The 14,555-nt window shown below is 41.2% G+C and overlaps 3 protein-coding genes across 4 annotated transcripts in view; 1 reads left to right on the top strand and 2 right to left on the bottom strand.

Annotated features, from left to right (window-relative positions):
* pcnx1 (pecanex 1) overlaps positions 1–2,695 on the bottom strand; it is a 31,942-nt gene extending 29,247 nt beyond the window's left edge. Inside the window, exons 1-2 of one of the 2 annotated variants that reach the window (XM_084380836.1) lie at positions 2,180–2,695; positions 340–554 (exon numbers count right to left, since the gene is read on the bottom strand). In XM_084380836.1, the coding sequence (XP_084236962.1) occupies positions 340–554; positions 2,180–2,332 (368 nt within the window). In that variant the 5' untranslated portion in view covers positions 2,333–2,695. The remainder of the gene's footprint in view (positions 1–339; positions 555–2,179) is intronic. The other variant, XM_084380835.1, reaches the window with a different exon arrangement.
* Positions 2,696–3,737: 1,042 nt separating this feature from the next.
* On the bottom strand, positions 3,738–7,898 carry med6 (mediator complex subunit 6). The gene is made up of 8 exons (XM_084381790.1): positions 7,830–7,898; positions 6,704–6,863; positions 6,374–6,465; positions 6,048–6,130; positions 5,827–5,935; positions 5,371–5,486; positions 5,083–5,110; positions 3,738–4,440 (listed from the first exon to the last, which is right to left on the bottom strand). Exons 1-8 carry the CDS (start codon positions 7,849–7,851, stop codon positions 4,310–4,312), a joined length of 741 nt encoding a protein of 246 aa, XP_084237916.1. The 5' UTR covers positions 7,852–7,898; the 3' UTR covers positions 3,738–4,309.
* Positions 7,899–9,085: 1,187 nt separating this feature from the next.
* Positions 9,086–14,067, top strand: ttc9 (tetratricopeptide repeat domain 9). The gene is made up of 3 exons (XM_084381789.1): positions 9,086–9,949; positions 10,379–10,561; positions 13,176–14,067. The coding sequence occupies exons 1-3, from the start codon at positions 9,466–9,468 to the stop codon at positions 13,256–13,258; spliced, it is 750 nt and encodes a 249-aa protein (XP_084237915.1). The 5' UTR covers positions 9,086–9,465; the 3' UTR covers positions 13,259–14,067.
* The last annotated feature ends 488 nt before the right edge of the window (positions 14,068–14,555 follow it).

The following is a 14,555-nucleotide window of genomic DNA, read 5'->3' as shown; positions in this document are numbered from 1 at the left end:
GTCACTGCTGCTGTTACAACAGGAGGCTCATAAAGCTACATATTGATTATCCCTGGAGCAGCCTGTGTCTTCTCCACTTGAGGACCAGACCTTTGACCTCAGCTCTAATAAACAACTCCAGATTACATCACCATTAAATGACACTCACACACATGTGACTCCTTCCCATCATTTATCAGAAAGCATGACGTCTTCCACTCTAACCCACCAAACTCTTACTCAGCCTTTTACAGAGTACTCTTCCTGCCTCATCATCTGAGAAGCTTAGTCACGGAGCATCTTTGCCCCACATCTCCAGATATCAAATCCACCACTGGACCGTGTAAGACATGAACTTACCCCGGGCCGTTGCTGTCCTCTCTACGGGTGACACCGCCATCATTAGCCCCCTCGGTGCCACCTCTGCTGCCCTGACTCTCCTTGGCCTTGAGCTCCACCACCTCCCCCTCATCCAGGGCATGGTGGAGGCGGAAATTCACCGTCTTCAGCAGCAGGAACATGGCAGCAATCACACCACAGTAGATTCCCACTATCACCATGGTTGGCTGCAGGGCCTGGGATTAGAGAAAAGCAGAAGTTATTGTAGAGGAAACAGGATGATGCAGACTGTACTCATACTTGAAACATAAGCTCTGCACCCTTTTTGCTATATTTTATACATAAAGCCAAAGGAATGATTTAGTAATGTAATATTATTATGATTGTTTAAGTATGTGCTTTGATTATGACAATAAAGATATGTTTGGAAGGACTAAACCGAAGCGCTCACTGGATATTTTTATCCAAAAAGGCCATGAGACAAGGAGGCAGTTTGATACCGTCTTGCTGAAGGACGTTCGGTCATGAGGAGTGAAAAAAGAAAAGAGGAGACGACAGGAACTGCAAACAACTACTGCACCCAAGCTGGCTACTCTAAACACAGCTCTAAACAAGAGGAATCAAAAGCACTACTGCACCCATTGTGCCAATTATTTATGACGCACACTGGCAGCGTTTTGCAAATACCTGCATTCAATTATAATCTTAAAGCGTCACTTAATAGGGAAGCTAGGGAGGCTATCACCAGGCACCTGTGGGTTTACCATCGGGGCTCCATCTTCGGCGTCGTCCTTGAGATATCCTGCTGCTGCATCTGTTTGCAGTTATTACAAACAGCAGCACCAGTCAAACCTGTGGCTCAGTATAAACCACAGAGCTGACCGGCCTGTTTCCACTCCAGGAATAGAAACGGAAACCACAGACCGATATGAAACATCAGCTTCTCAATATAGAAGTTTGTATGTTTAGCAAACAGCCATATCCTGACATGAGTGCATTTATAGAGACGTATCCATAAAAGAAAACACAATGACACACTGACATTTGAACTTGTTCAGGACTCAACAGTTTGATAAAGTGTTAACATTTGACAAACAGCCCAGAAGTAACAGGCAGCGGTGGGCTGTGACTTGCACTGATCTGTCAGGTCTGTTTGGACAGTCTAGAGGGCAAAAGTAAACACAGAGCAAAACAAACAGGCAAACAAAGACCTGATGTGGCAAATGAACTGAGCAAACAGCAGCCAGTCAATCGAGTCCGTTACTCGGACATTAAAGTTCACAGAGTAATGTTAACATCCTTGTCAGCTGTGCTCTTGCAGTCACAGCTGGTAGCTTCTGAAAACTGGTGATACCGCAAATCACTACCGACAGGAGGAAAACAACTAGATAAGGAGGGGGTGGGGGAATTAAATTCACTGATTACAGCCTGGCACAGTGTAATCGACTGATAATATCCTGGCGGATTTTAACCGCATCACTTTGATAAAAGCAGAATTAAGACAAAAGAGCATTCGGGTCCTAGCTAATTGGTGGACTGTGCACTTCAGGGGGCAGCCATTTAAAGCGTATTTTGTACGTTTTGTCTTAAAAATGCGGCTTATCTGCGTGTAATCCCGACAACCGTGTGTGTTTATAAAATATTTTGACTGTGGTGGAAATATCCCGTGACGTTTCGTTAGTTTGATGAGACGCTACATTGTCTGCGCTCCAGATAATAGACAGAGACCGACCGTTAGTATCCTGTGGCAGCTAACCTCACGGACACTTGCTTTGGTAACTTACGTTGGCAACACTCCTGGCTAAAGGAAAACATCAATAAAGAGGCTATAAAGGGGTTAAAAAGGCAAAACACAGCTCACCATGTAAAGCGTGAAGGGGAAACATAGCAGAAACAGCCAGATGTAGAGGTGTAAAGCGTTGACGAATGTGTTTTGATCGGGGTCGTAGTACCATCCGCCTGTGACTGAAGCCCAGACCCCCTGCCTCAGGATCTGTAGAGTCTGCGACCCCATGTTGTTTTATCCCCTCCGACAAATCCGAGCGGAACCGACCGACGGGACAACCGGGGTGACACCGCCGGCTAGTCGTCGCTGAACATGACAAACGGTGCTATGTTTTCAGACACTGGCCCGAGAATCCCCTCTGCAGCCATCTTCTCTGCTGCTAGCCAGCCAGCTGGGGCACTGTTTCCAGTCCTCCACAGAGGAGACTCCTATCCCACCACGCCCTGCGAGAAACTTCTTCTTCGTGGCATCGGTACGCGGTAGCTACATTCATGCTGTCCTCACTGAAAATGTCTAGCATTGCTTTGGGCTTTCTCCCATTTTTGCTGTCCGCTTTATTCTCTCTGATGGAAAGCCATGTTTTTCCTGCGTGACTCGAGCTGATGGCAGAGAGCACAAACGAATAAAATAAAATGCATTAGACGATTAGTAGCTCGGGACAAGTATGACAAAAGGGCGACACCTGCTGGTCACACGCTGTCATTACCAAACTAGGCTGCTACTCAATTTAAAGGCTGACACCAACAATTTTCCACATTAGTGTTTACAGGTCTTTGGGAGTACCAGCTCATATATGAATAAAGTACTACTAACGTTACTTTTTCACATATTGCTGCCCAAGACCTGTAAACACACTTTAATGTGTAAAATGGATGAAGTTAGCCCTTAAAGAATAAACCTAGACCACCATAGAGGCATCAGATTCTTAAAAGCTCCATGTTTAAAATACCTTCTGAAGTAAAAGGATTATTTCAGCAGTAAATAATCCCTGTGAGTGATATATTTAATTATAAGACTGGTACCCTAACATTCATGCTTCAGTCTGTAAACAACATTTTACTGTTTAGGTTGAGGTGAAGCTGGTTTTAACACATTTTTATAAACAGTTTTGGGTGAAATATTGGATAATTTCACCTTTCTGCCTTGAGCTGTTATTTAAAGGTGCCATATGTATGAATTGGTTGCATCAAGTCCAAAAGGTTGGAAACCACTGGATTAATTTTTAATTATGTGTTGTGTTTCATAAGCTTCATATTATTTTTTTTATGAAAAATGTTCAATTACAATAGTATCTCCAGCTGTCAGGTACATGTAGTGCTGTAAAAAGTACAGTATTTCTCTCTGGAATGGAGTGATATAAAATTATAAAAGAACATAAAACTTAATTACATATATTTAAGTTACTTGAGTAAATCTGCTCACTTTCCACCACAGTAAATCATCATGTTTGATTTGTGTAGTAAGGCCTCCAAGGGTAATTATCTTCAGCCATGATAAAAACACTTGGAGTTATGAGTTTTTGATCATGACAAAAACTAATATAATTTCATTGATATTTTGTTTATATCATGAGAAAGCAATGTGAACAAGCAAGACTCAAGACTATTGTCTGCCAACAATAAACACATCAGGACACAGTAGCTGATACCTTTTAATACAAAAACACAAAGAGCAGGGTATTCTTTACAAAAAAAACATACAAACAATTGAAAGTGTTTGTAATTAAAGAGGAGCGTTTTGCTTTTCAGATGAGATAATGCTTTATGACACATCCCCCTGTAAAGCATGCTGGGAATCAAACCGTCCTCTGAAATCACTACAACACAAATATTATGCTGATGTCAACAGTAAACCGACACTGATGCTGAGGTCAGCTTATCATCAAAAAACCTCATCCTTAGCATATACTGCTAAATGCCTGCTGACATCAGACAGTTAACCCCTGTTGGTAGTACAGCTGCCTGAAAGGTCCACAGTGCCAAACCTATCAAGTGTACAAGACTAAGGTTACAGGGTAAAAGTAGTCCTGGCACTGAGACAAGCAACTGACTGACCCTTTTGGTGCCAGATCATTCTTAGCATCCTATAAACTGATCAAATGAGCAGAGCGGAAAGATAACAAAAATACTCCCAAGCTGTTCTTTCAGTTAGTGCTGCAGGACTTCACATTTCTTTGCTCCATCTTCCCAGAATGTGAGAAAAATATCACTGTAGCCTCGCTCTCTTCTCAGGAGGAGGTTTGCTTGGCGGTGCTGGGGCGGAGGACTTTGTGGCTGGTTCCCTTTCCTCTTGTTTTACAGCTTCTGTGGGGGGTTCAGGCTCCTTCTTCACCTCAACTGCAATACAAGAGAATACAATTAAAGAAAAACTCATGGATCTTCTGGTATAATGGACCACCATTATCAATAGCCCCATTCACACTGCCCTTTGGGTAAAATGTAAATAGAAACAGAATGCAATCATTTGCAAATTAACTGTTTTACAGTTGTGTCCTGTTGAACCTTGCCCCATCTTTGCTTGTGAGCGACTGAGCCTTTCGAGGATGCCTCTTTCACACTCAATCATCATCACCTATCACCTGTTACCAATTAACTTGTTTACCTGTGGAATGAAACTTTCCCAGTCTTTTGTTGCCCCTATCCGAACTAGTCTGAAATGTGTTGCTGGCATCAAATTCAGAATAAGCATTTATTTACAGAAATCAATGAAGGTAATGAGGTAAGATTAATACATTTGTCCTTGTGCTGTTTTCAAATGAGTATATGTCAAAAAGGATTAGCAAATAATCACATTGTGTTTTGTTTTACAATGTCCAAACTTTTATTGAATTAGGATTGTAACAATAGCACTACAAGTTAAACATAAACCCATATATATATAATCCCTTTTACAGCCCTTTCAATGTTAAGCACTGATGTCCACAGACTGACACTATTGATTACATTATGATTGGAATATAATGTATTTGAAGATCATACCTGGAATAGGCTTCTCACCAGGCTTAGGCTGAAATTGCAGAAAGAAAAACAATATTATTAAGATTCAATCACATTAACTTTAAATATTTTTTTATTTCAAATGAAACGACAGAAAATATTAAAACATTAATAACTACAGTCTGTAGACCCTTTTATACTGCCTTTGCATTATGCTGACGTTGTTTGGTTCAGTGTAGAAAAGCAAAGGCGGCATGATGACAAGTCTTCTTTATGGCAGTATTGCAGCATCTCTGTTTAAAAAGGGCCAGTGTAACTGTTCAACTGTACCTGGTAAAATGTTGGTGGAAACTTGGACCTGAGGTCCAAAAGGAGTGTGTCAACACGGTGCCTCTGAAACAGTGAACTTGGTTCTTCCTTCTTCTTTGACTTTGGCTTGGTTTTTTCTGTAAAAAAGAGAAAGAGTTGTGTTGATCACATGAAGTTACTATTTTAGTTCAATTTTGCTCTGACTCACTTTATTTTATGTCTTTAAGATCTGTGGCACATGTCTGATTTAGCAGCTGTTTGTAATCACACTGTTTCAACTGATTTCATCATTTACACTCAATTTATGAAAGAAGACAACATTTTATCAATAGGAAACATGTCAATTTGAGAAATACAGTAACAGTAATGTACATAGGCTAGGGACAGATGTTAAAAACAGGTCTGATTAGGGCCACTGATCTTGTTACAGGAACCATTTCACCTATAACTATATTAAATTAACTGCTAAAGACTAACCTCTTTCCTCCTGGTCCTTGAAGTGCCACCAGTATCCTTTGGATGGGTGATAGCGGCAGTATGACATGGCCTCATCAAAAGCAGACTGGATTCCATGGACAGCAGAGAGCTAAAACAGATGTGATTGATTTCACTCACAATTAAACCCCAATCCAGTCAACACACCAAACTCCCTCTTCAACAGCCTTTATAATACACAGTCACATTGTAGAAATTCTTACCGCTCTGGAGCTGATAACTGTTCCCAGGTCTGGGGCCTGATACACCACTCCTGCTATGATGTAGTAGTCAGCCATGGGAATAACTAGAGGATGAAAACATACAGTAGAAGAGACAATTTGAGACAAGTTGTTTTGTTACCAGTGACCACTTTTGTGCAGCTGGATAATGATACAAAGGACATCTATGGACAGTTGTATCATGGATAGGCTGCTTATTAGGCTATTTGTTTTTATTAAACAGTCATATACATCCTCCTTGGCCATTGACTGACCAGTATCCCACAATTTAATCATTTGAAAATTCAATCAGATGCTGCACTGCTCACCTTGTGTTGCTGACTGCCTCTGTTGTTTACGGATTATATAAAGAATTGGCTCCTGAGCATGAAGAAGAATGTACTCCACTCCCACCATCTGACTGAAAATAAACACAAACAATGTTTGCTTTTAGTTTTGCAAATGTAAATCAATACTAAACATTTGCTGCTGGGTAAACAGAACAAGTTATAAGTACAAGAACCACAAATTGATTCATTTACATGAATTCAAGAATCCATTCAGTATCTCTGCATGATATGAGACATAATTTCTCTATTTTCAACTTCCTTATCGTGCTTTTTTCCCCCACACAACACCACTGTGCAAGATAAACTTACTTCAGATGTTCCAGGGTAAGCCGCTGCATCTTCACTACCTCATTATTACAGGTTCGGTCGTAGAAGGGGTTGCTTCTCTCAGAGAAGTAGTCCAGTACATTTCCAGGGTTAAGAATCGGCACCCAATTACTGTCCACCCAGGATATCCCAAGAAGGTTGTCTGTAAATTCAACAAAAAAATTAAAACATGTCGTGAGCTGAGGGCACTTTACATACATGTGAGGTTCACAATGATTAGGATTATACTGAATGGTTTGAAGGCATGGGTGACGGTACTCATCATAGCCTTATATATAATATATAGCTCTGTTTTAATAAATATAATAAAACAACTTCAATCAGAACTGTAAGACCTGAATAAGCATTTCAGAATAACCAAACTCCTGAAATACTGAGACACGTTTTTCATCACGTATTGATATTGTTTGTGTGTTTTGTTTGAACAACATAAAGTCATTTATCGTCTCATATTGTTTTAGGAAAGGGTTCACTTGCTCACGTTTATATGTTTTTAACAAATGAACTCCTCCAGTTTTAAACTAGTATCAAGTCCATTATAAATAAAGCCCGTTACAGATGGTAGTGACAGCAAAATAAGGAGACCGTAATTTCTCCTCCTGCATTTTAGAGCGGCTGAGTGCTGCCATTACTAACCATCAGTTACTACCAACTACTTACTTATCACAGTACCACAACATAAAAATCAGTCATTTTACTGATAAGTATAACCAGTTAAAAAAGGTTATTAACTTGTGTTTAACAGTAACGGAGCAGTCAGTGACCGCAACGTTATCTGAACTGCAAATTTCTATAACGTCAATTATTCAAACCCTCATTTTCCAGAAACATTGCTGGAATGTGTATGTGGCATACATTTCTTTGTTTTCTCTTTTAGCTCAAACGTAAAACAAAACCGAAAGCCAGCAAGCATTAGCAAAATTAGCCGAGCTGCTAATCAAAGCGGAGGAGGTGCTAATCGCTGCTAACGCTAGCTTTTAGCACGAACAATATATCATATACAGAGCAGCTTCATATCAAAAGGTCCAAACAGAACATATAAACAGACTTATTAAATCACTGCAACACAAACTGAATATAACTTAATATAAAACGGGGATTTGTCTACCTCTGAAATCCACCGCCGCCATGATATAAACAATTGTCGCACAAAGATGACGTATTCACTAGGTTTCCGGTAGTTTGATGACGTCGTCTTAATCGTCCCCATTAGTTAAATTGGAAGAAAGAGCACGAATTAAGTGTTTTAACGTCATTTTAACAAAAGAGAAAATGTGTACAAAAACGAGACACTACTGTTAATATTTTAATCTTACTATTATATTATTAACTCGGTGTTTTTTAGCCTCATAGGCCACAAAGGTAAACACAGCAATCCAAGAGCACCGTGATTGAAATAACCATAATGAATCTGTAGGCCTATAGCCTATAGTGATTTTTAAAAAATGTGATTTGGCAATATTAATATTTAATTCTAACAAACCATTAAAATGAATTTTGTCAGAGATGTAGTACTGCAGTAGGATCTATTGCAAACCAGCATCAGTTTGAGGATTACGCAATCGGCCATATTTATTAGCCCCCATGGCTCATGATCTTTATTTTCGATCTGCAGCATTTGCTCCAGAGAGCCGAAATTCCAGAGACACACCCAGACAGCTGAGTTCACAGCCCTGTGAGTGTGACAGGACAGATGGATTTAAGCATGGTGAAAACACAAGCTTACACACATTCCAGTGTTGTTGATAGACTGGCACTGTAATGAGAAGCAACACAAGGAACAACCGTATTCATCACTTAGCTGTCTGCCCCTCTACTTCATAATAGAGGCTCATAACACTATTACCCAGGTTTGAATGACATCATAGCCTGTCATTAAGGGCTGTAGCCTGTCATGAGTGTGTCCAAAGTGGCTGCGCAGAAAGCGAACAGTCAGGGGGAACAGCAGGCTGCTCGGGCGAGAGACAACAGGCTGGATGGTCTTTATCTGATAGAAATGACTGCATTCCTCTAATCAGAGATACGAGCGAGGGGCTGAAAGGGCATATTTAAGTGTAAGGGGTTGATATCATCTTACTGTAAGATATTTGGTTAAAGAGGCTGAAATGGTGCCAATTTCCAAATTAATTTCCACCGGGAGACACAGAAAAATCTGATAAAATGAGTCATTATTCATTTATTTAATGCTTTATGTATTTTATTTGACTGAAACGTAATAAGACAAGACATAAGAGATAGAAAACACAACATATATTCAGACATATTGAAGCAGGAGCATATTTAACTGGAAATATTTAGCTATAATAAACAAATAACATGTGATTTTTTCTCTCAATACAAATTATTGCACAGTCCCTTTATGGATACCCCCCCCATATCTACAAATAAGGCATTGTCATTGCATCTGTTTTGGATAAATCTTTGTTCAGTTTCCAAATAAACTGCTAATGAAATTATCTTCAAATAAACTGATGATCAAACCTCCCCTCTTCCTGCTGGAGGACCCTCATGGGAATACTGGCCTTGTATTTATCGACCAATCGGCTCATCGGAGGGGTAAAATACGAGAACAGGCTATAACGGAGGAGCGCGCATCGCGCAGGGTTGCGCACAGAGAAGACGTAGCTGCGACACTGGGAGGCGAAGACGCGACTACACGGCCGAGAAGATGCAGTGAGGAGCCTCAATTTCCCAGCTAATTTCCAGCCGGGCGTCAGGGCAGCTTTAATCAAATAACGTCGAAAATGAGCGTAATCCAGGCTGGGCACGACGGCAGGGTGGACGGCGGCAGAGGCAGCCACACCGACAACGGCGGCGGCTCCCCGAGGCTCCAGCAGTGCGCTCAGCCTCCCAACAGCAGCAGCAGCAGCAGCCGGACCAAAGATGCCAGATACCAGCAGCAGCTCCAGCAGCAGCAGCGGCATCATGGTGGGTCGATGCTGAAACAACCATCTCACAACGAGCCGGCCGACGTCGTCAGACGGGCGCTGGACTTCAAGTGCCAAGGCACCCAGTGCTACAAGGATAAGAAGTACCGGGAGGCGATTGGCAAGTATCACCGCGCTCTGCTGGAGATTAAGGGGCTGTGCAGGGTGCTGGGGGATCCGGACCCCAGCTCCAAGCCCCCGGCCTCCCTCCTGCCGACCATCAGCAAGTCCACCACGCTGACAGATGAGCAGAAGGGGGCCATGGAGAATGCAGAGCTGGAGTGTTACAACAGCTTGGCCGGTAAGAGACGTCTCTCTCACACATTCTCACACACACACACACACACACACACACACACACACACACACACACACACACACACTCTCATTATAGTGATCTGTTCCCTTTTCAACAGAGAAAAGATACTGGGAATACTCCAGAGCTCATGAATGATTCATAAGGAGAATGAGTCACTCCCAGGCTTACCCCACTGTCCCACTCACTTTATCTGATACCCACCTCATATTGATGGTATATTTATTCACCTTCCTGCCAAATTCACTCATTATATATTCGATATTAAATAACCTGAGACGTCCAACATATCTTGTTGCCTGATGGGACACGCATTATTACTCCTGCTGTATAATGAAATATTAACATTGGCTCACGCGGTGTTATCAGTAACTTTTCCACCCCTCCTGTCATTTCCTTCTTCTCCCACTCCAGCCTGTCTGTTGCAAATGGAGCTGGTGAACTATGAACGGGTGAAGGAATACTGTCTGAAAGTGCTGCACAAGGAAGGAAAGAACTTCAAAGCTCTGTACCGGTCCGGCGTGGCCTATTACCACCTAGGAGACTTCCAGAAGGCCCTGTACTACCTGAAGGAGTCACACAAACAGGAACCGTCAGGTCAGGACTGAGCTTCAGTACCGTGCAGTCAACTGTACCGGCTACAGACCCTCACTGGTTTTGGTTTTATAAAAGGAATCAGTGATTTGTTGATTGCCAGAAAATTAAATGAATTCAATCAACTGAAAATATGTTTCAGCTTAAAAAAAAATATATGAAGAACTGCCTGCTTTTTGCTTTTTGACACAATTTTGAATTGAATACTTCCTCTTCCTGCCATTTTCTGCTTCTACTCCACTACGATTGCAAGGGAAATAATGTCCTCTTTGCTCCACTGAGCTTATGTAGAGCTATAGTTAAAGTTATAGTGAACAAAAAGATGCATTATAGATTCAAGTGGAAACAACTTTCCCCCCTTAGCCTTTTCTAAGTGGTATTATTGGTGCCACGGTCAAAGACATCCAGATCACTCTCTGTTTTTCCCCAACTACCAACAACACAGGGCAAAATGTGAGTTTATGCATTCAGCCGGGTCTATAATGGAGACGTGACAGTAGATAGAAATGCTGCCAGGCTGCCAGACTGATCAAATCTACACCCGTCGTCATTTTCCCGGGAGATTTCATGCTGGTAGCAGACAAAACAACATAGTGAAAGTGAGGTTTATAGGGAAGCAATCTAACGCTGATGGGTCATTATTCTATATTCTATACATTCGACATACAATCAATATAATTCTTAATGATAATTTAAAGAAAAATTGCTGCATACAGTATAAGGTAGTTTAAATAAGCTCCACCTGGGCTGGCTACACCATAAAGATGCTGCTAACAGATGAATGTATCAGTAATAATAGTCAGGTTGAATAATATATGACAATGAAACCTCAGCAAGAGCTTTTCTGACAAATAATGACTACTTTTATGTTTAGTAAAGGCAAGTATTAGAACAAGTAGAACAGTCTGGTTAGTTTAGAAAATAACATCACTTTACTGTAACGCAGCCTTTAAAACCAGAAAAAGACAACACTAATGCCATGTCACAATAGAACCATATCCATAATCAAAGACATATATATAATCTCATATCAAGATAACGATATATATAATAGATATCGCCCAGCCCTATAGTTTTATGTCCACTCTTGTGTAGAATCTGAAAACTTCTTCCGCCCCTGCTTTTGGATATTTGACTCAGTTGGCATTGTGAGGGCTTTACTCTGGCTTCTGCTAACTTGTGATGGGTGTTTTATGGGTTTTTTATTGGCAAGTAAGTAACAGATGACTCAGTAATATGTAGAGTTTGGTGGTGGTATAAATTCAGTGGATTCCCACAGATCTGACCTGGGGCCACTGAGATGAGCTGGCTGAAAAAAGCAACACAAGAAACTGCATCAAACCTAATCAGGACTCTCAAACGAAAACGAGATGGGCTCGATCTCGTACCTGTGTAGCTGTCCTGTTAACTGTCTTGAAGGAAGTGGATGTAAAGGCTCACAGAGGCAGGTGAAGGACTCAGGTGAACGTCTCAGGCAACAAGCAGGTTTGCTGTGTTGATGTTTGCAGCGGGCAAGAGGTCGGAACAGACAGAAACAAATTAGGAGGCTGGATGTGGAGACAATGCGTAACAGACTGACTGTTATGACTGTGATGGTTTGGCCTGAAACTGAAGCAGCTTACCGATAATGAGCCATCATCAATTTTATTGTTTACACCTGTGCTTTTCCTACTATGATATGTCAACCTGAGGGGAAAGAGACAGGTTTATATGCAGGGGAGCTAATTAAGCGATTGGAAACAGGTGCACAGGTAGGCGTGGACGTCAGGTAACGACTGACGGTTGGAAACACCGGGGACTACTGCAGGAACAGCAATGTTTCGTCCATGTTAACCAGCTTGTCGTCTCTTCTTCTCTGCCTTTGTTGGCGCTAGTGTGGCAGGAATGTGTGAGAAATGCAGTGCTTGTACCGTATATACTACTACTACTAGAGGCCATCTGCCTCCTTAGGGTACATTTAACATTTATAGACTCTTAATAAAACATCGGGAGGGAGAGATTAAAGTAGTTCTAATTTTTTTGGTGACCTCCCAGAAAAACCTCTGAGGGACCTAGGCCTAATTTTGTGAACCACAGCTATGAGAAACTTTTACTTGTCTCAGTCATAGTGTCCCATTTGATCAAGTTTCAAAATAATGTTTGTTATGTGGTTTCTTCTGTAGTTCTGGTGCGGTGCATGTATGTAATCAGTGACAGAGTATTCCGTTTATTTAAAGAAACAGGGTCGGACTTACGTAGACTTTCCGATGTGAAGGGGGAATTCGTCACCTTGGGAAATCAGCGCGTCTTCAAGTGGTTTTTCTATTCCTGTTTTTGCTGTTGTCATATAAATGTACAATAACTGCAGTTTGGTTCATGTTGATTTGCCAGTGTTGGTCCTGTAAGACCCTTTCAAAACCACACTGGATAAACTAAAAAACAAATGCATGGTGGTGTTTCTGGAAACATAACCATGTTTATCTGCAGTTCCTGATTTCTTTTTCCAAAAACTAGTTCCTGTAGCCACTTTACAACGCCCCACTGAGTTCAGTTTAGTTGGAAGATTTATGAGCACATTTACGCAACTTTCCTGCCTGAGCAGGAAATAAATCAGCCTTTTCCTGTCTTTGTTTTCCAGACACCAATGTCATCCGCTACATCCAGCTGACAGAGATGAAGATTCGCCGGAATGCCCAAAGGGACAAGAAAGAGGCGACATAAGCACTCGCCGTCTGATGAGTTCTCACCCGTCATAAATTTAAGCCCTACCGTGTGCCACCAAGACCTTACACACCACGAGTTAGAGGTCCTGGTGTGAGTATTTGTTTGCTTTTGCCTTGCACAGCATCTGGTGGCCAGTTATGTGATTGAACTTTATCATTGTGTGCTTGAAGCATTTTATTTTTTTTAAAGAATTGTACCTGAATACTGAATTTCTGTCTCCAAACCACCAAATTTATCTGGTATGAATCCCAAGTATTTTTTAACCTTTACAAACTGATGCACTGCCAGTCCAAACATTGCACATACAGGCCAACACTTGTGATAGAGACAGGAGCAACAACGTCCTCAGAGTGAATCCAGCATGTCTGCAGGCGAGCGTAACTGTAATTTAGCAAGTGCCCTCGCACAAGATGTCTTTTGGAAATGCCATGGAGTAAATGAGTAACAACCACCTACACTTCTGTCACCATACTTTGTTTCTGAAGTACAACGAAAACCAAGATTTTTTTATTCTCTCGATTATATTTGAAGGTGCTTTTTAGTGAGTAGGTTTTTTTAAAGTGTGTAGGCAGGGACATCAAGAGCACATGGTTGCTAATTGCAGTACGAACTAAAGAGACATATCACAAAATGTAAATAGGCTACTTTATAAAAATCATAAAAAAAAAATATAATGGAGAAACAAGCTATTTGTGTTTATTAATGCCAAAACAAAGCACTTCACTCATAGCATTTTCTGTATCTACAAATACTGTATGTTTACTGTAAAGGTATGCGTGTAATAAAAGTGTCTATTGATTGAAGTACTTTTTGTTGCGCTGCAGTGGATTTCTCTTCAATTCATCTTTTCCCTCCTACGTTCCTAACAAGCTAAAATAGGTCTATGGAGAAACGCTGATGAAACCACATTTCTAAATATACATAAGTCAACTTTACACTGTGGTGGCTGCCATGGTGAGGCCTCCGGATATAACACAGGCAATTTTATAGAAGTGGAAGCTGCCTTCAAATTCTTTAAATCTGCAAGGTTGAACAAAACACTGTTATATTACCATTTAAATTGATATGGCAACTAGCAAACTGTGGCCTCTTAACACATGAACGGACACCAGCAGCAGCAGCAGCAGCGTCTAGAGTCGAGCATCTGCCACCAAATAATGAGTCTAAGTGCAATTTTCACTGTCTTTTAGCTCTGTTTTTGGTCTCCACCTTCTCCATAGGGAAATATTGCTAAATGCTGACCAGCTAACTTCTCTCTGTATGCTGTTAGGTCCTAGTTAGCTTGTGTCTCTCG

This window comes from Pagrus pagrus (genome assembly GCF_965226575.1).
Source record: "Pagrus pagrus genome assembly, chromosome: 18".
Lineage (NCBI taxonomy): Eukaryota > Metazoa > Chordata > Actinopteri > Spariformes > Sparidae > Pagrus > Pagrus pagrus.
Note: the sequence above shows the minus strand (reverse complement) of the source record. Positions and strands in the feature narration are given on the sequence as shown.